Below are 25,863 nucleotides of genomic sequence, written 5' to 3' on the forward strand. Positions count from 1 at the left end.
GAATGGGTAATATGCACACCCAAATTAATCCTTTTATGCTTGGGATAATCATTCGAACTCATGCCCTTGGTTGCAGATAGAATCCGTGCTGGCCCCAGAGAGATCTCTTGAACCTGGGGTCACATTGAAGCCAAAATATTACCTGTAATTCAGAGCACATCTGAGGTGCTTTCAGATGTGTGCTGTTGACGTGCTTTCCTGGGAGAGGGACTGCGTTAGAGGCCTGTCTGCCATGTTTCCGCAGGCTATTTGGGGGCTTGGTGCTGGACATCAAGCGGAAGGCCCCCTGGTACTGGAGCGACTACCGGGATGCACTCAGCTTACAATGTTTGGCCTCCTTTCTGTTCCTGTACTGTGCCTGCATGTCACCTGTCATCACCTTTGGGGGATTGCTCGGAGAAGCCACCGAGGGGCGCATAGTAAGAACTTTTAACCACTTCTAATGGTCCCAAACAAGAGGAAAAATTTTATGATGGCAGCCAAGTCCACCGGGGCAGGGGGTGGGATTTCCTGGGAGAGGACTGAGGAGATTGGATTCTTCCTACTGAATTACTGTGGTCTTCTGACTTCATGCCAGGCAGCAGCACAACTCTCCCTTTAGAACAGACCCTCTTCTGCGTGAATATCAATTTCAGTAACTGATTGCCCAGTTGCATTGCCCATTGCTCCAAGGATGGAAAATGATATATCAATGTCATATGCAAATAAGATTTAAGGTGACTCTGTATGACAGCCCGTAGTGTGAATGGTATCATTGTGCTTTTCTATATATATTTATAAATACTGAATTGAGTCATGCAGAACAGGACTTAGTTAAGGAATCATATGTAGATGGATTTGGGCACCTGAATTATCAAAGTGGTCTCCGTTTACAGGAGGATTAGACTGTGTACACATCACTCTTGCTAAGATGAAATACAAGCGAATGACTTGTCAGGCACACTGGAGAGCTGAGTTGGGGATGGACATAAGCCTGCATCACTCACTGCAGATGGGCTGTGGACTCAGGGATAATCTTTTCTTCCCCTCTCAGAGTGCAATTGAATCCTTGTTTGGAGCCTCCATGACTGGGATTGCCTATTCCCTGTTTGCCGGACAGGCTCTCACCATCCTTGGAAGTACTGGGCCAGTGCTTGTGTTTGAAAAGATTTTGTTCAAATTCTGCAAGTAAGACATTTGGTTTTCTGAAAACTCTATCTGGATGTGTTAGTATGCTGTTAGGATTGAATGCCAGGGTCCTAGTGAGTATAAGTAGGCAAAGAACATTATTTGGTCTGTTGCCCTGCCCCTAGGTAGGACCATACCTGAAATAGCAGATCTCTTGGCCTTAAAGAGCTTTATTAATATCCTTCAACCGCTATTGAAGTCTTGACTTTTTATCTTTAAAAAAACTTTCCCTAGCTAATCCAAACTCCTCCATTTCCATTTCCAGTCAATTTTTTTTATTCTATTAATTTTTATTGGAGTGTGGTTGCTTTACACTGTTGTGTTAGCCTTCACTGCACAACAAAATGAATCAGCCATACACATACAGATATCCCCTCCCTTTTGGACTTCCCTCCCATTTAGGTCACCACAGTGCATTAGGTAGAGTTCCCTGTGCTATACAGTATGTCCAGTCAATTTTTATTTAAAAATTAAAAAATTTTTTAAAAAATTTTATAGACATTTTCTGTTTTAATTTTAAATTGGAGTATAGTTGATTTACAATGTTGTGCTAGTTTCAGGTATACAGAAAAGTGATTCAGTTATACATACATGAATGTATACATACATTCATTCTTTTTTAGGTTCTTTTCTCATATAGGTTATCACAGAATATTGAGTAGAGTTCCCTGTGCTATATAGTAGGTCCTTGTTGATTATCCGTCTTATATACAGTAGTGTTATGTGTGTTCATCGCAAGCTCCTGAGTTATCCCTCCCTCCCACGTTTCCCCTTTGGTATCCATAAGTTTGTTTTCGATATCTGTCTGTTCCAGTCAATTTTGAATTTGACCTAATACTCCCTTTTCATATTGTTTGTGGTGATGGGTGTCAGCAATGCCCTCGTTTCCCATCTTTTACTATAAAGTCTTTTTCTTTCATTTTGTATTAGAAGTAGGAGCATGTGGAACAAGGGCCAACTCCTTTTTCTTAATTGCAAGAATAGGATCTTTATCACGTCGGGCAGTGATGGCAGAAGTGCGTGGCGGATAGTTTCCACCTCCTCCACTGTCTCTGTCCTTAATGTGGCAAATGCCACCCATAAAGCAAATCTTTGTCACACCGTCCCAGGGCAGCCTTCAGGAGTGAAGTGCAGTCAGAATTAGGGACAAACTGGGTTGCAGTACTGGAAGTGAATAATAAGAGATGAACTAACCATGTTTCTGACCCTTTGCCTCCAATACAATGGGTCAGAATGTAATGCCCTCCACCCCTGATTTTTGATGAACTTTGGTTTTGTTTCAGAGACTATGCTCTTTCATACCTCTCCCTGCGAGCTTGTATCGGACTATGGACCGCCTTCCTGTGTATTGTCCTTGTGGCAACTGACGCCAGTTCCCTTGTCTGCTACATTACCCGCTTCACTGAAGAAGCATTTGCCTCCCTGATTTGCATTATTTTCATCTATGAAGCAATAGAAAAGCTGATTCACCTGGCAGAGACCTACCCCATCCACATGCACAGTCAGCTGGACCACCTTAGCCTGTATTAGTAAGTATGCTTTCTGCTGCTTCTTTTTTTAAAAAATAAAGTGAAGGACCTGAGTATAATGGCTGAGGTAGTGTGCCAGGCAGTACTTGTAGCTTCTGTTAAGGAAGTGTCTTGGCCTTCTGGGAAACAGAGCTCAGACACGATGTGGAGACCTGGGGGCCTGCCAGAGGAGAACAGTCAAAAGTGATGATGGGGAAGATGGATTAAGAGTGAAACTCAGAGGGGACTTGAGAAGTGCTTTCCAGAGCATGTCTTTTGGGTCCAGGCATTGAGACAAAAGTAGGCTGCAAATGTAGCAGGGAGAATTCAAGTTAGTTGTTGGGAAGAACTTCTTTTGCAAGGACTTGTGAGGCCTTGGACCACATCAAGATCTCTGTAAATATATATAGGCTACTCTTAGGCATTATTAGGTAGAGAATATTAATAATTCCTTACAGATCCACAGGTCTCTTACTCTGTATGCTAAAGATCTAGAAATCTACTTACTTACCTAGATTTCAACTCAAGAGATTGTATTTTCTTCGGTTATTCAATATGGTTTGGATCAGTTGGAAAAGGGACATAGTATTTGACTGTGTTTTCAACCCTCTAGGAGAGTCTGGTCCTATAAACATTTCTTCTCTGGAATAGTGTTCTCCACATTATGACTAAATAGAATTTTCCTCATCCTCTAGCTTTGAACATCAAGTTCCCTCCTTCTGGCTGTACCATTCTGATGTGGAAGGTCTGGTTGTGAAGCGAACAGGGTCAATCTGAAACTGCCTGAGCAGAAGGCACACTGCATGGAAGTGCCTGCCAGCCGGCCACAGATACACTTTTCTAGATTCTAGCTATCCTTTCATTCACCCTTTAAAAATCAGGACTCATAAAACATACATTAGAATTTAAAAATGATTTTATTACAGAATAATCACCATTAGGGAGTATAATCTTTGAAGCCTAGTGGATTGCTGATTGGCATTACTCCATTGGTTTTGGAGTAAGGTTCATTCTTTGACCTTTTTTAATCATTCATTTATTCATTTAACAAATATTTGTTGAGCACCTACAATGTGCCAGGCACTGTTTAGGCTCTGGAAACATAACGGTGAACATGACACAAAGGATCTACCCTCATGAGGCTTATATTCTAGTGGGAGAAGACAGACAAAAGTGACCAGCTCTGGACTGAGTAGACTTTGAATCTGGATACTGTAGTTCTTTGTTAATAAAGCTCAGTATGGTATTTTTCTTGTATTTCCATTGCATTCCACTGTCGATTCATATAGAGCTGATATGAAGCTAGAACTCCCCAATTCTTCAAGTGATTTTATGTTAATTCATATTAACATTAATATGTCAATACGTATTATGATACATATTAATAATATGTATTATTATACTACATATGTTAATAATATTGATATTAATATATTAACATAGCAACATATTAATATGTTGATACATGTTAATAATATGTAACATAATACATATTAACATAATATGGAACTGATTTTTTAAATGGCCTTAATTTAAAAAAAATTATTTATTTAGGCTGCATTGGGGTTTTTTTTGTTTTTTTTTGTTTTTAACATTTTTTTTTGGAGTATAATTGCTTTACAGTGGTATGTTAGTTTCTACTTTATAACAAAGTGAATCAGTTATACATATACATATATCCCCATATCTCTTTGCTTTTGCATCTCCCTCCCTATCCCACCCTTCTAGCTGGTCACAAAGCACTGAGCTGATCACCCTGTGCTATGCGACTGCTTCCCACTAGCTATTTATTTTACATTTGGTAGTGTATATATGTCCATATATACACTACCACTCTCTCACTTTGGTCCCAGCTTACTCTTCCCCCTCCCCGTGTCCTCAAGTCCATTCTCTAGTAGGTCTGCGTCTTTATTCCCTTCTTGCTCCTAGGTTCTTCATGAACATTTTTTTTTTTTTAAGATTCCATATATATGTGTTAGTGTACGGTATTTGTTTTTCTCTTTCTGACTTACTTCACTCTGTGTGACAGACTCTAGGTCCATCCACCTCACTACAAATAACTCAATTTCGTTTCTTTTTATGGCTGCGTAATATTCCATTGTATATATGTGCCACATCTTCTTTATCCATTCATCCGTCGATGGACACTTAGGTTGCTTCCAAGTCCTGGCTGTTGTAAAATAGTGCTGCAATGAACACTGTGTTACATGAGTCTTTTTGAATTATGGTTTTCTCAGGGTGTATGCCCAGTAGTGGGATTGCTGGGTCATATGGTAGTTCTATTATTAGTTTTTTAAGGAAACGCCATACTGTTCTCCATACTGGCTGTATCAATTTACATTCCCACCAACAGTGTATGAGGGTTTCCTTTTCTCCACATCCTATCCAGCATTTATTGTTTGTAGATTTTTGATGATGGCCATTCTGACCGGTGTGAGGTGATACCTCATTGTAGTTTTGATTTGCATTTCTCTAATGATTAGTGATGTTGAGCATCCTTTCATGTGTTTGCTGGCAGTCTGTATATCTTCTTTGTAGAAATGTCTGTTTACATCTTCTGCCCATTTTTGGATTGGGTTGTTTGTTTTTTTGTTATTGAGCTGCCTGAGTTGCTTATAAATTTTGGAGATTAATCCTTTGTCTATCGCTTCATTTGCAAAAATGTTCTCCCATTCTGAGGGTTGTCTTTTCGTCTTGTTTATGGTTTCCTTGGCTGTGCAAAAGCTTTTAAGTTTCATTAGGTCCCATTTGTTTATTTTTGTTTTTATTTCCATTTCGCTAGGAGGTGGGTCAAAAAGGATCTTGCTGTGATTTATGTCATAGGGTGTTCTGCCTATGTTTTCCTCTAAGAGTTTGATAGTATCTGGCCTTACACTTAGGTCTTTAATCCATTTTGAGTTTATTTTTGTGTATGGTGTTAGGGAGTGTTCTAATTTCATTGTTTTACATGTAGCTGTCCAGTTTTCCCAGCACCACTTATTGAAGAGGCTATCTTTTCTCCACTGTATATTCTTGCCTCCTTTATCAAAGATAAGGTGACCATATGTGCATGCATTTACCTCTGGGCTTTCTATCCTGTTCCATTGACCTATATTTCTGTTTTTGTGCCAGTACCATACTGTCTTGATTACTGTAGCTTTGTAGTATAGTCTGAAGTCTTGGAGCCTGATTCCCCCAGCTCTGTTTTTCTTTCTCAAGATTGCTTTGGCTATTCGGGGTCTTTTGTGTTTCCACAGAAATTGTGAAATTTTTTTGTTCTAGTTTTATGAAAAATGCCAGTGGTAGTTTGATAGGGATTGCATTGAATCTGTAGATTGCTTTGGGTACTATAGTCATTTTCACAGTGTTGATTCTTCCAATCCAAGAACATGGTATAGCTTTCCATCTATTTGTATCATCTTTAATTTCTTTCATCAGTGTCTTATAATTTTCTGCATACAGGTCTTTTGTCTCCTTAGGTAGGTTTATTCCTAGGTATTTTATTCTTTTTGTTGCAATGGTAAATGGGACTGTTTTCTTAATTTCACTTTCAGATTTTTCATCATTAGTGTATAGGAATGCCAGAGATTTCTGTGCGTTAATTTTGTATCCTGCTACTTTACCAAATTCATTGATTAGCTCTAGTAGTTTTCTGGTAGCATCTTTAGGATTCTCTATGTATATTATCATGTCATCTGCAAACAGTGACAGCATTACTTCTTCTTTTCCAATTTGGATTCCTTTTATTTCTTTTTCTTCTCTGATTGCTGTGGCTAAAACTTCCAAAACTATGTCGAATAATGGTGGTGAGAGAGGGCAACCTTGTCTTGTACCTGATCTTAGTGGAAATGGTTTCAGTTTTTCACCATTGAGGATGATGTTGGCTGTGGGTTTGTCATATATGGCCTGTATTATGTTGAGGTAAGTTCCCTCCATGCCTACTTTCTGGAGGGTTTTTATCATAAATTGGTGTTGAATTTTGTCAAAAGCTTTCTCTGCATCTATTGAGATGATCGTATGGTTTTTCTCCTTTAATTTGTTAATATGGTGTATCACATTGATTGATTTGCATATATTGAAGAATCCTTGCATTCCTGGGATAAACCCCACTTGATCATGGTGTATGATCCTTTTAATGTGCTGTTGGATTCTGTTTGCTAGTATTTTGTTGAGGATTTTTGCATCTGTTCATCAGTGATATTGCCCTGTAGTTTTCTTTTTTTGTGACATCTTTGTCTGGTTTTGGTATCAGGGTGATGGTGGCCTCATAGAATGAGTTTGGGAGTGTTCCTCCCTCTGCTATCTTTTGGAAGAGTTTGAGAAGGATAGGTGTTAGCTCTCCTCTAAATGTTTGATAGAATTCACCTGTGAAGGCATCTGGTCCTGGGCTTTTGTTTGTTGGAAGATTTTTAATCACAGTTTCAATTTCAGTGCTTGTGATTTATATTTTCTATTTCTTCTTGGTTCTGTCTTGGAAGGTTGTGCTTTTCTAAGAATTTGTTCATTTCTTCCAGGTTGTCCATTTTATTGGCATAAAGTTGCTTGCAGTAATCTCTCATGATCCTTTGTATTTCTGCAGTGTCAGTTGTTACTTCCCCTTTTTCATTTCTAATTCTATTGATTTGAGTCTTCTCCCTTTTTTTCTTGATGAGTCTGGCTAATGGTTTATCAATTTTGTTTATCTTCTCAAAGAACCAGCTTTTAGTTTTATTTATCTTTGCTATCATTTCCTTCATTTCTTTTTCATTTATTTCTGATCTGATCTTTATGATTTCTTTCCTTCTGCTAACTTTGGTTTTTTTTTTGTTCTTCTTTCTTTAATTGCTTTAGGTGTAAGGTTAGGATGTTTACTTGAGATGTTTCTTGTTTCTTAAGGTAGGATTGTATTGCTATCAACTTCCCTCTTAGAACTGCTTTTGCTGCATCCCATAGGTTTTGGGTTGTCGTGTTTTCATTGACATTTGTTTCTAGGTATTTTTTGATTTCCTCTTTGATTTCTTCAGTGATGTCTTGATTATTAAGTAGTGTATTGTTTAGCCTCCATATGTTTGTAATTTTTACAGATTTTTTTTCCTGTAATTGATATCTAATCTCATAGCGTTGTGGTCAGAAAAGATACTTGATATGATTTCAGTTTTCTTAAATTTACCAAGGCTTGATTTGTGACCCAAGATATGAATTATCCTGGAGAATGTTCCATGAGCACTTGAGAAGAAAGTGTATTCTGTTGTTTTTGGATGGAATGTCCTATAAATATTATCATTAAGTCCATCTTGTTTAATGTATCATTTAAAACTTGTGTTTCCTTATTTATTTTAATTTTGGATGATCTGTCCATTGGTGAAAGTGGGGTGTTAAAGTCCCCTGCTATGACTGTGTTACTGTCGATTGCCCCTTTTATGGCTGTTAGTATTTGCCTTATGTACTGAGGTGCTCCTATGTTGGGTGCATAAATATTTACAATTGTTATATCTTCCTATTGGATTGATCCCTTGATCATTATGTAGTGTCCTTCTTTGTCTCTTGTAATAGTCTTTGTTTTAAAGTCTGTTTTGTCTGATATGAGAATTGCTAACCCAGCTTTCTTTTCATTTCAGTTTGCATGGAATATCTTTTTCCATCCCCTCACTTTCAGTCTGTATGTGTCCCTAGGTCTGAAGTGGGTCTCTTGTAGACAGCATATATATGGGTCTTATTTTTGTAGCCATTCAACCAGTCTGTGTCTTTTGGTGGGAGCATTTAATCCATTTACATTTAAGGTAATTATCGATATGTATGCTCCTATTACCATTTTCTTAATTGTTTTGGGTTTGTTATTGTAGGTCTTTTCCTTCTCTTGTGTTTCCTGCCTAGAGAAGTTCCTTTAGCATTTGTTGTAAAGCTGGTTTGGTGGTGCTGAATTCTCTTAGCTTTTGCTTGTCTGTAAAGCTTTTAATTTCTCCATCAAATCTGAATGAAATCCTTGCTGGATAGAGTAATCTTGGTTGTAGGTTTTTCCCTTTCATCACTTTAAATATTTCCTGCCACTCCCTTCTGGCTTGCAGAGTTTCTGCTGAAAGATCAGCTGTAAACCTTATGGGGATTCCCTTGTGTGTTATTTGTTGTTTTTCCCTTGCTGCTTTTAATATGTTTTCTTAGTATTTAATTTTTGATAGTTTGATTAATATGTGTCTTGGCGTGTTTCTCCTTGGATTTATCCTGTATGGGACTCTCTGTGCTTCCTAGACTTGATTAACTATTTCCTTTCCCATATTGGGGAAGTTTTCAACTATAGTGTCTTTAAATATTTTCTCAGTCCCTTTCTTTTTCTCTTCTTCTGGGACCCCTATAATTCGAACGTGGGTGTGTTTAATGTTGTCCAAGAGGTCTCTGAGACTGTCCTCAATTCTTTTCATTCTTTTTTCTTTATTCTGCTCCCTGGCAGTTATTTCCACTATTTTATCTTTCAGGTCACTTATCTGTTCTTCTGCCTCAGTTATTCTGCTATTGATCCCTTCTAGAGAATTTTTAATTTCATTTATTGTGTTGTTCATCACTGTTTGTTTACTCTTTAGTTCTTCTAGGTCCTTGTTAAACATTTCTTGTATATTCTCCATTCTATTTCCAAGATTTTGGATCACCTTTTCCATCATTATTCTGAATTCTTTTTCAGGGAGACTGCCTATTTCCTCTTCATTTGTTAGGTCCGGTGGGTTTTCACCTTGCTCCTTCATCTGCTGTGTGTTTCTCTCGCTTCTCATTTTGCTTAACTTACTGTGTTTGGGGTCTCCTTTTCACAGGCTGCAGGTTCGTAGTTCCCCTTGTTTTTGGTGTCTGCCCCCAGTGGCTAAGGTTGGTTCAGTGGGTTGTGTAGGCTTCCTGATGGAGGGGACTAGTGCATGTCTTCTGGTCGATGAGGCTGGATCTTGTCTTTCTGGTGGGCAGGTCCACGTCTGATGGTGTGTTTTGGGGTGTCTGTGACCTTATTATGATTGTAGGCAGCCTCTCTGCTAATGGGTGAGGTTGTGTTCCTGTCTTGCTAGTTGTTTGGCATAGGGTGTCCAGCATTGTAGCTTGCTGGTCGTTGAGTGGAGCTGGGTCTTGGCCTTGAGATGGAGATCTCTGGGAGATTTGCGCTGTTTGATATTACGTGGAGCTGGGAGGTCTCTGGTGGACCAGTGTCCTGAACTTGGCTCTCCCACCTCAGAGGCACAGCCCTGACGCCTGGCCGGAGCACCAAGAGCCTGGCATCCACACGGCTCAGAATAAAAGGGAGAAAAGAAAGAAAGAAAGAAAGAAAAGATAAAATAAAGAGTTATTAAAATAAAAACCAAAAAATAATTATTAAAATTTTTTAAGTAATTAAAAAAAAAGAAAGAAAAAGAACAACCAAACCAAAAAACAAATTCACCAATTATAACAAGTGCTGAAAACTATACTAAAAACAAAAACAAACAAAAAAATGGACAGACAGAACCCTAGGACAAATGGTAAAAGCAAAGCTATACAGACAAAAATCACACACAGAAGCATATGCATACACACAAAAAGAGAAAAAGGGAAATAAAATATATATATCGTTGCTTCCAAAGTCCACCTCCTCAATTTGGGATGATTCGTTGTCTGTCTATTCAGGTTTTCCACAAATGCAGGGTACATCAAGTTGACTGTGGAGATTTAATCCGCTGCTCCTGAGGCTGCTGGGAGAGAGTTCCCTTTCTCTTCTTTGTTCTTACAGCTGCTGGGGTTCAGCTTTGGATTTGGCCCTGCCTCTGCATGTAGGTCGCCTGAGGGCGTCTTGTCTTTGCTCAGACAGGACGGGTTTAAAGGAGCAGCTTCGGGGGCTCTGGCTCACTCAGGCCGAGGGGAGGGAGGGGTACGGAGTGCGGGGCAAACCTGCGGCGGCAGAGGCGTTGCAGCAGCCTGAGGAGCGCCGTGCGTTCTCCTGGGGAAGTTGTCCCTGGATCACGGGACCCTGGCAGTGGTGGACTGCACAGGCTCCTGGGAGGAGAGGTGTGGATAGTGACCTGTGCTCGCACACAGGCTTCTTGGTGGCAGCAGCAGCAGCCTTAGCGTCTCATGCCCGTCTCTGGGGTCCGCGCTGTTAGCCGTGGCTCGCGCCGGTCTCTGGAGCTCCTTTAAGCGGCGGTCTTAATCCCCTCTCCTCGCGCACCAGGAAACAAAGAGGCAAGAAAAAGTCTCTTGCCTCTTCAGCAGCTCCAGACTTTTTCCCGGACTCCCTCCCAGCTAGCCGTGGTGCCCTAACCCCTTCAGGCTGTGTTCGCACCGCCAGTCCTCTTCCTGCGATCCGACCGACCGAAGCCTGAGCCTCAGTTCCCAGCCCCCGCCTGTCCCGGCAGGTGAGCAGAGAAGCCTCTCGGGCTGGTGAGTGCTGGTCGGCACCGATTCTCCATGCGGGAATCTCTCCGCTTTGCCCTCTGCACCCCTGTTGCTGCGCTTTCCTCCACGGCTCTGAAGCTTCCCCCCCCTCCGCCACCCACAGTCTCCACCAGCGAAAGGGCTTCCTAGTGTGTGGAAACTTTCTGTTGTGGCCCCTCCCACTGTGGAGCACAGGTTCCGTACGCGCAGGCTCAGCGGCCAAGGCTCACAGGCCTAGCCCCTCCACAGCACGTGGGATCCTCCCAGACCGGGGCACGAACCCGTGTCCCCTGCATCGGCAGGCGGACTCTCAACCACTGTGCCACCAGGGAAGCCCCCACCGTCTCTATTCTTTTGTCTCTGTTTTTTCTTTTGCCTTATCCAGGTACGTGGGGAGTTTCTTGCCTTTTGGGAGGTCTGAGGTCTTCTGCCAGCCAGCGTTCAGTGGGTGTTCTATAGGAGCAGTTCCACATATGGATGTATTTCTGATGTATCTGTGGGGAGGAAGGTGATCTCCGCGTCTTACTCTTCCGTCGTCTTGAAGCTCTCCTCGCTGCGTTGGGTCTTAATTGCTGGGTGCGGGCTTTCTCTAGTTGCAGTGCGCAGGTTTCTCATTGGGGTGGCTTCTCTTGTTGCAGAGCATGGGCTCTAGGTGCACGGGCTTCATTAGTTGTGGCTCGTGGGCTCTAGAGCACGGGCTCAGTAGTTGTGGCACACGGGCTTAGTTGCTCTGCGGCATGTGGGATCTTCCTGGACCAGGGCTCGAACCCATGTCCCCTGCATTGGCAGGCAGATTCTTAACCACTGCGCCACCAGTGAAGTCCCTAAATAGACAGTTTTTTAAGAGCAAGTTTTAGAATCACAGCAGAATTGAGCCGAAAGTACAGAGAGTTCCCACACACCCACTGCGCACACACACGCACAGCCTCCCCCACTGTCAACATCCCTCACCAGAGTGGCATGTTTGTTGTGGTCAATGACACATCATTATTACCCAAAGTCCAGAGTTTACATTGGGGTTCACTCTTGGCATTGTACATTCTGTGGATTTTGACAAATGTATAATGACATATCTGCCACTATAGTATCCTACAGAATAGTTTCCCTGCCCTAAAAATCCTCTGTGGTCTTCATATTTATCCCTCCCCATCACCCCAACGCTGGCAACCACTGATCTTTTTACTCCATAGTTTTGCCTTTTCCACAATGTCATATAGTTGTGATGAAACAGTATGTAGGCTTTTCAGATTGGCTTCATTCTCTTTGTAATATGCACTTAAAGGTCTCGTTTGTCTTTCCATGGCTTGATAGCTCATTTCTTTTTAGCACTGAGTAATAGTCCATTGTCTAGATGTACTACAGTACATCCATTCACCTACTGAAGGACATCTTTGTTGTTTCCAAGTGTGGAATTGATTTTTTTATACCTAAATGTAGGACTTTATGGCTTTCCCTATTTTCATTTTGTTGATTTCCTCCTATTATTATTACCTATTGAGATCTTTTTGAATTTTAATTCTGTGATACTATACCCTTAGAAGGCATGCTCATTAAAATCAGAGATGAAACAAAGTTGGTGGGAATGGCTGTATCAGTTGAGTATACCGGGAGCAGTTCAGGAGTGAAGCATGCTGCAACTGGGAAGCAACATGGTGGCCAGTGGGACACGTCTGGTCTGCTCTGGTTTGGATGCAAGAGGAGGCCGGGGGAAGCCAAGGAATGGTCAAGATAGTGGGATATTATCAGGGATAATGTAGCTTCCATCATAATTCCAAGAGGCTCTGATTTTTAGAGCAAGAATGTGATGCAGGTTTAAGGAGCAAGATACTTAGGCTTGGGGAGGCTGTTGAGAGCTGAACGGCGTATCCGGTCCTCCTTGCTATGTAGAGTGAATTTCATAGGAAGAGCCTAAGAGATAGAAACTAAGCAAGGAAACTACCACATCAGATGCCAAACTTGGTTGTCAGCACAATGTAGCCCAAGACCCACATGCCGATTTGAGCCCAATTTTAGTAATGGTTGACTGAAAAATCAGGTTGTGGTTGGGTCTCAATGAATAGGACCAACCTCAGGGATCTGAAGTGGGCAAAGGAGAAATAATGTGGGCTTTGGCCGTGCCTGTAGCCCTGTCATGGCTAGAAATGTTTAATTGAATACTTGGCTACTTCCCTTAGGAATTTTTTTCTTCTCCCCTCAGCTGCAGGTGTACCCTCCCAGAGAACCCAGACAATCACACCTTACAGTACTGGAAGGACCACAACATCGCGACAGGAGAAGTCCACTGGGCCAACCTGACTGTCAGTGTGAGTCTGGGCGCTGCCAGGAGGCTCAGTCTTGTGACCACCAGGTTTAAGGGGACCTTCTAGGTAGAAGTGGGGTAGCCCTTCAGCAGGCTCTGGCATTTACAGGAATACAGCTTTTTTTAAACTATTCTTACTGACTTTCCTTTCCCCTTCAAAATTCTCTCTGCATAAATGGAAAGGAGGACTACCTCTCTCTTCTCCCCCACATGATCCCACCCAGTGACCCTGCACTCAGGATGTGGGTGGATGACATCAGAGAGGGTAGGGGGGCATATCCAGGTTTTGTGGGGCTCGAAGAACATTCAAGTTTGGAAGTCCTCTGTAATAAAAATAATACAGATTGCCAGGGCCCTCCTAGAACCTTGAGTTTTCTTGAGACAGTTTCGTTTCCTTTGCAAAAGTGTTTTAGTTAGGACTCTAAGTAGTCACCCTACCTGCAAGCAAGAGCCCCACAACTACATGGAGGGCAAGTAGATGCTGCACGCAGCCTGAGCTTCCCAGCAAACGTGGGATAACAGTGCTGGCGGACTCAGCAGCTATTTCCTCCCTCGTGCCTGCCTTTCATCACCCAGAATACCTGTTCCTTCAGGAGTGCCAGGAGATGCATGGAGAGTTCACGGGCTCTGTGTGCGGCCACCATGGACCCTATACTCCCGATGTGCTCTTTTGGTCCTGCATTCTCTTCTTCACCACCTTCATCCTCTCCAGCACCTTGAAGACATTTAAGACAAGCCGCTATTTCCCAACCAGAGTAGGTAGCACGCTCTTGCATTTCTTTCGTGTTAGACTTCTAATATAACAGAGCCTGTTCTAAGCCTCCATGGTGCTTGTGAGTAGATTGGCAGGTGCCGAGCTCCAAATGACCTGATTTTGGAAGCCGTGGCCTTCTCTGCTGTGTCCAGCAGCATCTTTCATAGATGTGTGGTGTGGGATGAGGGGTTAATACTTAAGAGGTTTTGATTGAAAAGTGTCAGGTGAGTCTAAGGTGGTAATCGTGTTCTCTAAGAATGATTAAGTCTCATTTCCAGCGTGCTGGGGCAGGTAGCGAGCAGTAGCTGTAGCTGGCTCCTAAAGATAGTAAATTGGGATGATTGCTTGGGATGTGTAGGGCACCCCAGAGTCTCCTCCCTGGGATGGCTCTGGCAATAGTTTATGAAATCACTGACTTGGTCTGCATGACGGTTTGAAGCCTCAACCGTCTCTCCCTGATGCAGATGGCATTATTTGTGTCGTGACTGGTTTTGGCAGGGTGGAATTAGAGGCCAAGCGTAGAGTGGCTAAAGGGGTCTTTGCTTTGAGGAGGAGATCAATCAGGAGGAAATGGTGGTTTTTCTGCATGTGCGAGTCTTCAGTTGGACGCCTTTGCAGAGCAGGATGTGTGAATGGGTGAGGGCTCAGTGGCTGAGGCATTTACTGTGCACACGTTCACGACGAAAACACAGTCTCAGACGTCAGTCAACCTGCACAGTGGTTAAGGGAGGCGCATATGGAATAAGTTCTGGGGCGTGTTTCCGGTCTGGACAAATTGTGAACAAGTGGCATCTGTGTACTGACTACTTGCTCAGGCCCGGGTCGAGTGCTGCGGGGGATGCAGAAGAAGTTTAAAATATGACCTCTGTAACATACACACTACTATATACAAAATAGATAAAACAACAAAGACCTACTGTAGAGCCCAGGGAACTCTACTCCATATCTTGTAATAACCTATAAGGGAAAAGGATCTGAAAAAGAATATATATATGGAACTGAATCACTTTGCTGTACACCTGAAACATTGTAAATCAGCTATCCTTCAATAAAAAAATAATAAATAATAAAACAAATTGTAAAACATGTGAATTGTATCTCAATAAAGCTATTATATGATTTTTAAAAATATATGGTCCCTGCCATCAGATAGGAAAGGGGAACCCATGAAGCAACCATGCCCATAGGAGACAGTAGTAAATAGTTAGATGCCATAAGGGCCATAGGAGTTCAGAGGAGAGAAGGGCCCTGGGCCCCAGGCTGGTCAGGATGGGTTTCATGGTGGGGCAGCTACATTTTCAGAGAATTTATGTAACATTCAGAGGAGAACTAACAAAACTGGGGAAAGGGAGCTGGAAACCTCAGGTTTCAAAGGAAAGCAAAGTCAGATGAAGGTGTCAGTGATGTTACATGGGGCTAAGATATATTTGGTTCTGTCTCGTTGGAAGTTCAGAATGATGTGGGCACTGGGCATTTGAGGGACATTGTGTTTTATTAAAGCTACACTAAACTATAGAGTGGGAGTGTCAGTCCCCTAAGGGACAAAATGGTGATAAGTGCTATGGAGCAAAATAAAGTAGGAAAGGAGTACAGGAAGTGCTGGGATGGAGGGTGTGACCAATTTTAAGGAGGAGCATCAGAGAAGATCCGATGGGGAAGGTGATATTTGAGTGAACGTAAAGGAGGGAGCTACCCACAGGGTCACCTGGAGGGAAAGCAGTTGAGGCAGAGGGATGAGCAAGTATAAAGGCCCTGAGGTGGGAGTGAGTCTGGCGTGAGTAAGAAACAGCAAGGAGGTCTGTGTGGCTGGAGCAGAGTGAGTGAGCCAGGGAGCACTGGGAGCTGGGTCAGAGCAGTAAAGATGCCAGTGCATGCGGGCCTCACAGGCCAAGAAGGGTTCTGGGTTTTTTAATTCAGTGAAATGAGGAGCCATTTCAGGGTTTGGGTAGAGGAGTGATGTGATCTGACTTGTGTTTTAAATGATCACTCCAGCGGTTTTATTTTTTTTAAATTGATTTTTAAAAAATTATTTATTTATTTATTTTTGGCTGCGTTGGGTCTTCGTTGCTGCACATGGGTTTTCTCTAGTTGCGGAGAGCAGGGGCTACTCTTCATTGTGGTGGGCGGGCTCTAGGCTTGCAGGCTTCAGTAGTTGTGGCCCGCGGGCTCAGTAGTTGTGGCACATGGGCTTAGTTGCCCCGCGGCATGTGGGATCTTCCCAGACCAGGACTTGAACCCGTGTCCCCTGCATCGGCAGGCAGATTCTTAACCACTGCGCCACCAGGGAAGTCCCTCCAGCAGCTTTTAATAAGGACAGAGGCAGGGTTAGGAGTCTGCTGCGGCTACAGAGGCAAGAGTTGCTGGTGCCTTTGGTCTGGGTGGGAGCCATGGGGGTGGTGAGAAGGGCTCAGATTCTGGGCATGAGCTGAAGGCAGAGCCAACAGGACTTTCAGATGGACTTGATGTTGGGTCTGAGAGAGAAGAGGAGTGGTGCTGCTGCAAGGTTCTTGGCTGGCACAGCTGGACCTTGCTGGTCCCAGGAAATCTTATCCCAAGTTCTCAGAACTATCCTCTAAATGCTTGGCCGAGATGCTCTAAACAGAACTCCTCAGAGTTTGGAGTGGGTTCCGGTAGAGTCTGTCAGAGGATTCATTCTCCCCTGTCCTGTCCACACTTCGGGGATGAATTTGGGCATGTGAACAGTGTCCTGTTGTTTAAAAATGCTTGTATTAATTGAACCATAAAATTAAAGCATTCTTCTGAGGATGTTTAAGCCTTTCACAACACCCGAGTCTTTTCTATCGTATTTAACCTACTGAAACACGTCTCCAATCCTTTCTTGTGCCAGGTCCGCTCCATGGTGAGTGACTTTGCTGTTTTCCTCACTATCTTCACAATGGTGATTGTTGATTTTTTGATTGGAATCCCATCACCAAAGCTTCAAGTTCCCAGTGTGTTCAAGGTAAACAGATCTCAGGGTACTTGATGCCCTTACATAGTTTCATAGAATCTGGTCGCAACTTATTTCAGAGGCCTTTCCCCATCCTGATCATGAATTTTTTAGTCCTCTAAATCTGAACTTTGCTCCTCATGCCTCACCATTCAGAAAAGCAAACTCCTCAGGCTTGGCTGAGTTCAAGTCAGAAAAGTCAGAAAATCTAACGTTGTTTAATGAGTGAAAAGTATTATTTATTTTCATTAATGCTACTTATTGTTTTTTGTTTTTTTTTGTGGTACGCGGGCCTCTCACTGTTGTGGCCTCTCCCGTTGCGGAGCACAGGTTCCGTATGCGCAGGCTCAGCGGCCAAGGCTCACAGGCCTAGCCGCTCCACAGCACGTGGGATCCTCCCAGACCAGGGCACGAACCCGTGTCCCCTGCATCGGCAGGCGGACTCTCAACCACTGCGCCACCAAGGAAGCCCTACTTATTGTTTTTAATATGTGAAGATTTAAAACAATGGAATATGCATATTTACATAAATATATACCAGAGACTGTGGAAATATGGGTCTCTGGAATAAGTCTGGTTAACAGCACTTCATTGAGCATCAGCTGTATAAGGGTATCAGGAAGGATGAAAAGGCTCTTTGTAGGCCTCGGTCCCACCCCTCAAGAATCTTGCCCTCTGAGGAGGTGAACTGGCCCAGGAGCTTCATTCTCAGTCTAGGGCCCCCACCCCCACCAGAGTAATCGTGACATCTCTTCAACCCTCATTCATTGTTTGTATATCTCTCTATAATCTATACTGTTTATCCAAAAACCAATACAAAAAAGGAAAACAAATGATCAAAACATGGTGACTCCAAATCTATTTCAGTTTGGGGGCACTAACTGAGTAAACTGAGAAGATGCAAGAGCTGAGCTCAGTTCCTTAGGTCCCCACAGGGTGGAGAGGAGAGAAAACCTGGGTGTCCTCAGGGACCGGAGAGGAGCCAGGAGAGGAGAGAATGGGGGAGGCTGGGGAGGAGGAGGGAGCCGGAACGTAGGCCGTTATCTTGTAAACACCCGGCACAGTCGGCCTTCGTCTTCTCTTTCTCTCTCTCTCTCTCTCTGAAGTAGGCCTGGTTAAAAATACCTTTTTCCATATTGCTTGAAATTTTAAAATTTTATTTTGTTAAATTCACTGAAATGCCACCAGTTAGAAACTGATGGATTAAAAAACACCCTTTTTGAAAATATATACGTCCTAGAATATGTCATTCTCACCATTGTGTGAATGAGTGCAGTCAGCATTTTCTCTAATACCTGGCTGAGGTCGACCCTGCGGGAGGAATGGATTTTGTATAAAAATAACTAATCTGGGAGCATTAAGAAGTCCCTGGAAATGTTCCCTGATGGGTAGACTTAAGATAGTCAGAAGGAGCTGAATTTCTGGGACATCTGGGAAGAAGGCCTCTGGGAGGTAGGAGAGACGAGAGGGGAAATGGGAGAATGTCAAAGAAAGTGTTGCTCATTGGCAGACCTCACTTTCAGGAAGCAGAGAAGAAATTTTCTTCCTTCTTCTCTTCCCTATTATACCACATGGCCCCCAGTGACCAAGACCCAATCTGAAGACTAGTACTATTACTGATGGGGTAATGTCAGTCAGGGTTTAATAAGTTTTTGTGTTGACCTAACAATTTAACTACCACTTAGAACATTGTTACTAAGGAAACACAGATTCTGTAAACTTTCAGAACCTAAGCTATTCATAATTTGGGACTTGGTGACATTACTGAAGAGTCTTTGAATCCTAGAGTCATAACCAATATGGAACCAAATACTTTGGTTGTGATAGTCTTTGCTTTGTTCATTGAGTTTTGGTGAATTCTGGGCCAGTTTGTACCCCTGGCCTTTTATCCTCCATCACTACTCGCCAAACAAAGTGAACTTTTCTTCCTCAGAGTACCTCAGCATTTTTTTGAGATCTAGGAGAGTTTAGGAATTTTACAAACACCTAAATAAGGTTTATGAACAGTGGTCTTACAGGGACATCGGAGAGGGTCCTAGATCACACAAGTCCCCAAGTTCAGCAGTCTTGGGCTCCTTTCTCAAGTCTCTAGTGCCTGGACCCCTGTTTCACTGCTGATGGGAGGAGGTCCTTGGACCAATCCCCTGAAATTCCACATAACTGGTTCTACATTGCCTTTATTTGTTCTGTAGACATACATTATACGGCTTCTGGAGGGGAGCAGTGAGGAGGATAATCAAAGTTATTTATATTTGTCTTTGGAAGTCATTAAATTCTTTTTTGACAACAGATTTTGTTGTTAATTATATTTTACTTGGGCTAATGTTGAGCTAAAGTCACTTTTTCTGTACACAGGGGTTTGGAGAGTAGGGGAAGGAAGTGAAGTAGTAATGAATATTCCATAAGAAGTTGACAGTTGGGGACTGACTCTTTCAAAAGGGGATTTGGAACAAGGCCATAGATTTCCTGTATTTCATGCTTTTTTTTTTTTTTTTTTTTTAAGGATTCTCATTCAGGAATAAAAAGAATTGTGGTTGCTGTGATTCAGTTTGATCTGTTTTGCCCTAATGACTATAGTTAACTTAAAATACAAAAATCTTGTTTTTTTCCCTTTAGCCAACACGGGATGATCGAGGGTGGATTATTAGTCCCATTGGCCCCAATCCCTGGTGGACTGTGATAGCTGCAATTATCCCAGCTCTTCTCTGCACTATCTTGATATTCATGGACCAGCAGATCACAGCTGTCATCATTAACAGGAAGGAACACAAACTCAAGGTAACAAGAAGTTCTGACCTAGGACTAATAATGGCAGCCTATTATATTTTTTTAAAATTTAGGGTAAGCCTGTTTAGGTCAAGAACTGTAGAACCTGGGTAAAATCAGTCGTGGAAGGAGCTCATATGGGGTTTCCAGGGGTTTCCAATCCCTCCATTAATGACAAAGATTGGTTTGGAGATGAAAGTAGGGTAGAGCATGATCGTATGATGTGAAGGAAGCTTGGAGTCCATTACTCTTCTCTCAAACCTGTGAGGGAGGTTGGTGGGCAGAATTCCTGGTGATCCCCATGTAGCCACATGGTCTGGGTCACGCTTATGTTCCTGATGTTCAGGTCAGGGCTTGGGCCACTGTTTCCTAGAAACAGGTATTCTCTCATTGATGTCCATTATCGAGGTTTCCAGACTGAACCTTGAGCCCAAGGATTCTAGGAGGTAGGGTTGGTGCCAGTACATTTATTACTGAGAGGCTTCATGCCTCATCTCTGTTCCTTTCTTCCCTAGAGTAGGCAGCATCCATATTTGGCAAGGAATGGGGAGTGTTTATAGGAACCTGTTTATCTCTGACTCCTGTAGGGTCTACCCTCTAGAATGGTCAAGATGTGGCTTGGTCTCTGCTTACTCTGTCAAGAAAGGATGAATCTTTGAATATGTGAGACTAAGAGTGAGACCTGGGGGCACTTGAATAAATATTGGATATTGGCATGTGTAAGACCCGCTAAGGTTTCTCTTTCTTCTCTGTTCCCTCCAAACCAGGAGGGGCTGGAAGACTCTGCTGGAATCTCTGGACCCCTTCCTTCTTATCCATACACTCCTTCCTGCTTTGGGCCTGAGTCTCTTAGCTCACTGTCCTATGTCCCACTACAGCCAGCCCACTGATGGTGACGGAGACTCTGTTTCCCCACAGAAAGGATGTGGCTACCACCTGGACCTGCTGATGGTGGCCGTCATGCTGGGTGTCTGCTCCATCATGGGCCTGCCCTGGTTTGTGGCTGCAACTGTCCTGTCCATCACACATGTGAACAGCCTCAAACTGGAATCTGAGTGCTCTGCCCCTGGAGAACAGCCCAAATTCTTGGGTATCCGAGAACAGAGAGTAACAGGCCTTATGATCTTTGTGCTGATGGGCTGCTCAGTCTTCATGACAGCTATATTAAAGGTAACCATTCATTGATTCATTAGGTAAATATTGAGTGTCTGATTTGTGCCAGGAATTCTGTTAGGTGCTGGGAATACGGCATTACGGCAAACAGATACACATACAAATACCTGCCCTGAAGGAATTTATTCTAGTGGGATAAGACAGATAAGATGTAGTTAAGAAAGCAAACATGGTAATTACAGAATATGATGTGTGATAAAAGGAAATATATGGTACTCTCTGTGGTACTATAGAGAGTTAAGGGGAGGTGTTTTAGTTACTGTGGTCAGAGAAGGCCTCTCTAAGGAGATGGTATTTAAGATGAGATGGAGCCAGCCATGCCATGGATGGTGGGAGAGGGCATGGGGGGAAGGGAGAAAAGCAGTCTAGACAGGCTCTGAGGTGGGAAATAGTGATATGTGTTCTAGGAGATACCGGGGCTCAAGGGTGTTGAGTTAAGGCAAGAGCATTGAGATGAGATTGAAGAGTGGGCAGGGGCAGATCATGCAGGGCCTCGCTGACACTGGTAAAGGTAACCTTTGAAGGGTTTTAACAGGAGAGGGACATGATCCATTTAGTATTTTTAAAATATCTCTCTGGCTGATATCTAGAGAATAAGTTTTTAGGGTTGAGGAAAAATAGAGGCAGAGAGAGAGGTGAGTCTATTACAGGTGAGAGAGGATGGTGGCTTGGATGAGGAAGTGGGTAGTAGGGCTGCATCGATATCTTGGAGGAGATCCAAAGGTCTTGCTGGTCGACTGGATATGGAATGGGGTGAGGAAAATGGAAAAATCAAAATGCCTGCTAGGTTTCTGGCTTGACCATCTGTGTGGAGAGTGATGGCATTTAAGAGGGAGAAGACTATATGAAGGAGGAAGTGATTCCGTAAGGGGTGGGCAGTGGTCAGATTTGAGCGAGATGTCTGGGAGGCATCTGAGTGAAGAGGCTAGAGGAGGTTTCTGGACTAAAAATATAAATGTGGGAGTCAACAGCACATCGGTGGTATTGAAAGCCAAAGGAGTGGATGAGGGAGAAAGGTAGATATAAAAGAGGAGAACTAGAGAGAAGAGTCTAAGGATAGCCGATATTTAGAAGTCGGGTAGCGGAGGAGATAGCAACAGAGACTCAGAGGAGCTGCCAGCGGCGGAGGGGGGACACCAGGAGGCTGTGATGTCAGGGAAGCCAAGCAAGGGGAGTGATTGGTCAGAAACTGTCTGGAAAGATGAAGACTAAATCAAGGTCATTGGGTTTGGCAACATGGAGGCCTAACGGGACTTGACAAGAGCAGATTCATTGGAACAGTAGAGCAGAAGCTGAATGACAGGGGCCAAAGAGTAAATAGGTGGTGAGGAAGTAAAGGGCATGTGGGCAGACAACTCTTTCAAGAGTTTGTTTTTTCTGTGAAGTGGAACAGAAAAATGGGCAGTGGCTGGTGTGACATGTGGGGTGAAAAGAGGATTTTTGGACAGATGGAGCCACCTTGAAAATGAGAAAAAAAAATTCTTTTGTGGGTGTAAGAAGACCTGCATCTGGGAAAAATGGAATGAAAAGGAAAGCTCTATCTGCAAGCCCAAACCATTCTGGAGCACTTACTTATCTCCTTTGCCTCCTTTTCCCTCTTTTTGATGAATTGTCAAGCACCTCAGCCTGCACTGCAAATGCTATTTAAGGGTGAGAAGTGGGAGAGGTGGGAAAGGATTCTGAACCATCTTCCTGTCCCCTTACCTTCCACTTAATCTTGCCACCTCTCCTCATGGTCCTGCCCCCTTCTACTCTCTGTCCCCAGCCCTAGGTGCCTCTGGTCTAGGTGCCATCTGGAGGAGCCCAAAGGTCGCTGCTCCTCTGGGAATGTAACCATGAAGGCCTGGTGGTGGGCACTGCCTGGCCTTCCTGTAACTGTCTCAGGGGGATTCTTTTAGGAAACCATTCAATAGTTCTTCCAACCAGGTTAGCACCAAATTGAGATGTCTACTCACTCTGGAGCTGGAGCAACGTAAAATCTAATGGGGATTTTCTAGTTCAAAGAAGAATTATGTTTGGGAATGTTCTTTAGCCTCAGAATAAAAGCAAGTCGAGTTTAGTCTTTGCAAAAAGACTTTCCTTGCCTTGATTCCATAGGCCTCATTACTCTACCTCATAAAGTTGCTCCGAAAATTACCTAGATTGATATAATGTGATAAGTGTGTATGTATATTCAAGTGCAGTAGAGTAATGTTGATATTTCTCCCCAAATTATTCCTTCTCTGATAAGATAACCTCCCTACTCCTGCCCTAGAGTCTCTGGTTAGTAAAAAAGCAAATGTTATTAGTCTATATTAAAATACACCAAATCCCTGAGGAGATGATTCTGCAATTAGAAAAGATTTAAAAGGTTTCAGTTCTGTAAAAGAGATGCGTGTGTGTGTGTGTGTGTGTGTGTGTGTGTGTGTGTGTGTGTGTGTGTGTTTGTGTGTACCCATTTCCCTGGAGGAGGAAGAGCCAGATGGGGAGAAGATGTGGGACCTATGATTTAACCAGGACCAAATTACACTTAACGTGTAATCATTTCATTTCAGGACAAAATGATTTTTATCATTGTCAGCTTCTGTTTTTGCTTCTACTTCTAAATCATGTAAAGGCAGCAGAAACGAATGCAGCATCTATGCAGTGATTTTGTGACTTTGCTTCCTTCTTGGAGATTTGGAAGTTTATATAATCTTGAGTGTGCTATGGTACCAAATTTAATTTCTGGCCTTTCTGCCCTTTCGTCTTCAGTTTATCCCGATGCCGGTACTCTATGGAGTTTTCCTCTACATGGGAGTGTCTTCACTACAGGGAATTCAGGTATTGCATGGTTCAGCCAGGCAATGTCTTCTCTTGGTGAGCTCACCTGTCCTGACCAGGGAAAGGCAGCCTCCCTAGGGGAGCACAAACCAGTTCTTGAGAAACCATTTCCTAGTCTTGCTGCTTCAGCTATTTTAGACATTTCTTTGGACATTGGGCAAAATAGGGTCATGTTGGCATGAGTGCACAGAGACTTTCAGGGTGGCCTGACTCAGTGTCATGGTTCCCGTCATTCATCAGTTATTCAGCAGACAATTATGAGGCACGTATTAAACACATTGTGTCAGATGCTGGTAAACTTAGATCTGAAAGGTTGGTGAAGAACCAAACTGGCTTCCACACATGGACAACACTAGGTTTAGTGCCAGGCTAAAGTGTGAGGCGGGGGGGCGGGTTTAACTGGGGGTACATTGGTGAAGAGATTGGGGGGTCGTGGGAACTGCTCCAGGTAAGCAGGTATTACTTCCTGTCACACTCTGCCTTTTCCCATATATCAACTCATTCCTCTGAGTCCTTTGAACAGAGAGAATCAGGAGGTAACTTGGGTACCCAGATAATTTGATAATTTAGCCACTTCTTATACTGGTGGCTCATTCCTCTTTGTTATTTTACAATGTCTAGTGGTCACTCTTATACACTGAGTTCTAATGTGACTTTGGGCAGGTTATTTATTTATTTAAAATGAATTTTTATTGGAGTAGAGTTGCTTTACAATGTTGTGCTAGTTTCTGCTGTACAGCAAAGTGAATCAGCTATATGTATACATATATCCACTCTTTTTTAGATTTCCTTCCCATTTAAGTCACCCCAGATCACTGAGTAGAGTTCCCTGTGCTCTACAGTAGGTTCTCATTAGTTATCTATTTTATACATAGTAGTGCATATATGTCAATCCCAATCTCCCATTTCATCCTACCCCGCCCCCATCTTGGTAACCATAAGTTTGTTCTCTACATTTGTGACTCTATTTCTGCTTTACAAATAAGTTCATCTACACCATTTTTCTAGATTCCACATATAAGTGATATTATACGATATTTGTTTTTCTCTTTCTGACTCACTTCACTCTGTGTGACAGTCTCTAGGTCCATCCACATCTCTGCAAATGACACTATTTTGTTCCTTTTTATGGCTGAGTAATATTCCATTGTATATATATATATATATACCACATCTTCTTTATCCATTCCTCTGTCAATGGATATTTAGATTGCTTCCATGTCCTGGCTGTTGTAAATAGTGCTGCAATGAACATCGGGGTGCATGCATCCTTTCAAATTATGGTTTTCTCCAGATATATGCCTAGGAGTGGGATTGCTCGGTCACATGGTAGCTCTATGTTTAGTTTTTTAAGGAACGTCCATACTGTTCTCCATACTGGCTGTACCAATTTACATTCCCACTAACAGTGCATCAGGGTTCCCTTTTCTCCACACCCTCTCCAGCATTTATTGTTTGTAGATTTTTTGATGACAGCCATTCTGACCAGTGTGAGGAGATACCTGATTGTAGGTTTGATTTGCATTTCTCTAATAATTTGTGATGTTGAGCATCTTTTCATGTGCATCTTGGCCATCTGTATGTCTTCTTTGGTGAAATCTCTATTTAGGTCTTCTGCCCATTTTTTGATTGGGTTGTTTGTTTTTTTGATATTGAGCTGCATGAGCTATTTGTATATTTTGGAGATTAATCCCTTGTCAGTTGCTTCATTTACAAATATTTTCTCTCATTTTGAGGGTTATCTTTTCGTTTTGTTTATAGTTTCCTTTGCTGTGCAAAACCTTTTAATTAGGCCCCATTTATTTATTTTTGTTTTTATTTTCATTATTCTAGGTGGTGGATTGAAAAAGATCTTGCTGTGATTTATGTCAAAGAGTGCTCTGCCTATATTTTCCTCTAAGAGCTTTATAGTATCTGGCCTTACATTTAGGTCTTTAATCTATTTTGAGTTTATTTTTGTGTATGGTGTCAGGGAGTGTTCTAATTTCATTCTTTTATATGTAGCTGTCCAGTTTTCCCAGCACCACTTATGAAGAGACTGTCTTTTCTCTATTATATACTCTTGCCTCCTTTGTCACGGATTAGGTGGCCACAGGTGCGTGGGTTT

At 42.7% G+C, this 25,863-nt stretch overlaps 1 protein-coding gene across 1 annotated transcript in view; it reads left to right on the forward strand.

The window, feature by feature from the left end:
* Positions 1 to 25,863, forward strand: part of SLC4A8 (solute carrier family 4 member 8) — a 75,302-nt gene that overhangs the window by 39,533 nt on the left and 9,906 nt on the right. The window contains exons 12-20 of the mRNA XM_059082766.2: positions 245 to 419; positions 1,034 to 1,167; positions 2,451 to 2,696; positions 13,210 to 13,315; positions 13,905 to 14,066; positions 16,914 to 17,027; positions 19,632 to 19,793; positions 20,700 to 20,951; positions 23,688 to 23,756. Of these exons, the coding sequence (XP_058938749.2) occupies positions 245 to 419; positions 1,034 to 1,167; positions 2,451 to 2,696; positions 13,210 to 13,315; positions 13,905 to 14,066; positions 16,914 to 17,027; positions 19,632 to 19,793; positions 20,700 to 20,951; positions 23,688 to 23,756 (1,420 nt within the window). The remainder of the gene's footprint in view (positions 1 to 244; positions 420 to 1,033; positions 1,168 to 2,450; positions 2,697 to 13,209; positions 13,316 to 13,904; positions 14,067 to 16,913; positions 17,028 to 19,631; positions 19,794 to 20,699; positions 20,952 to 23,687; positions 23,757 to 25,863) is intronic.

The sequence above is a fragment of the Kogia breviceps genome, chromosome 12 (genome assembly GCF_026419965.1).
Source record: "Kogia breviceps isolate mKogBre1 chromosome 12, mKogBre1 haplotype 1, whole genome shotgun sequence".
Lineage (NCBI taxonomy): Eukaryota > Metazoa > Chordata > Mammalia > Artiodactyla > Physeteridae > Kogia > Kogia breviceps.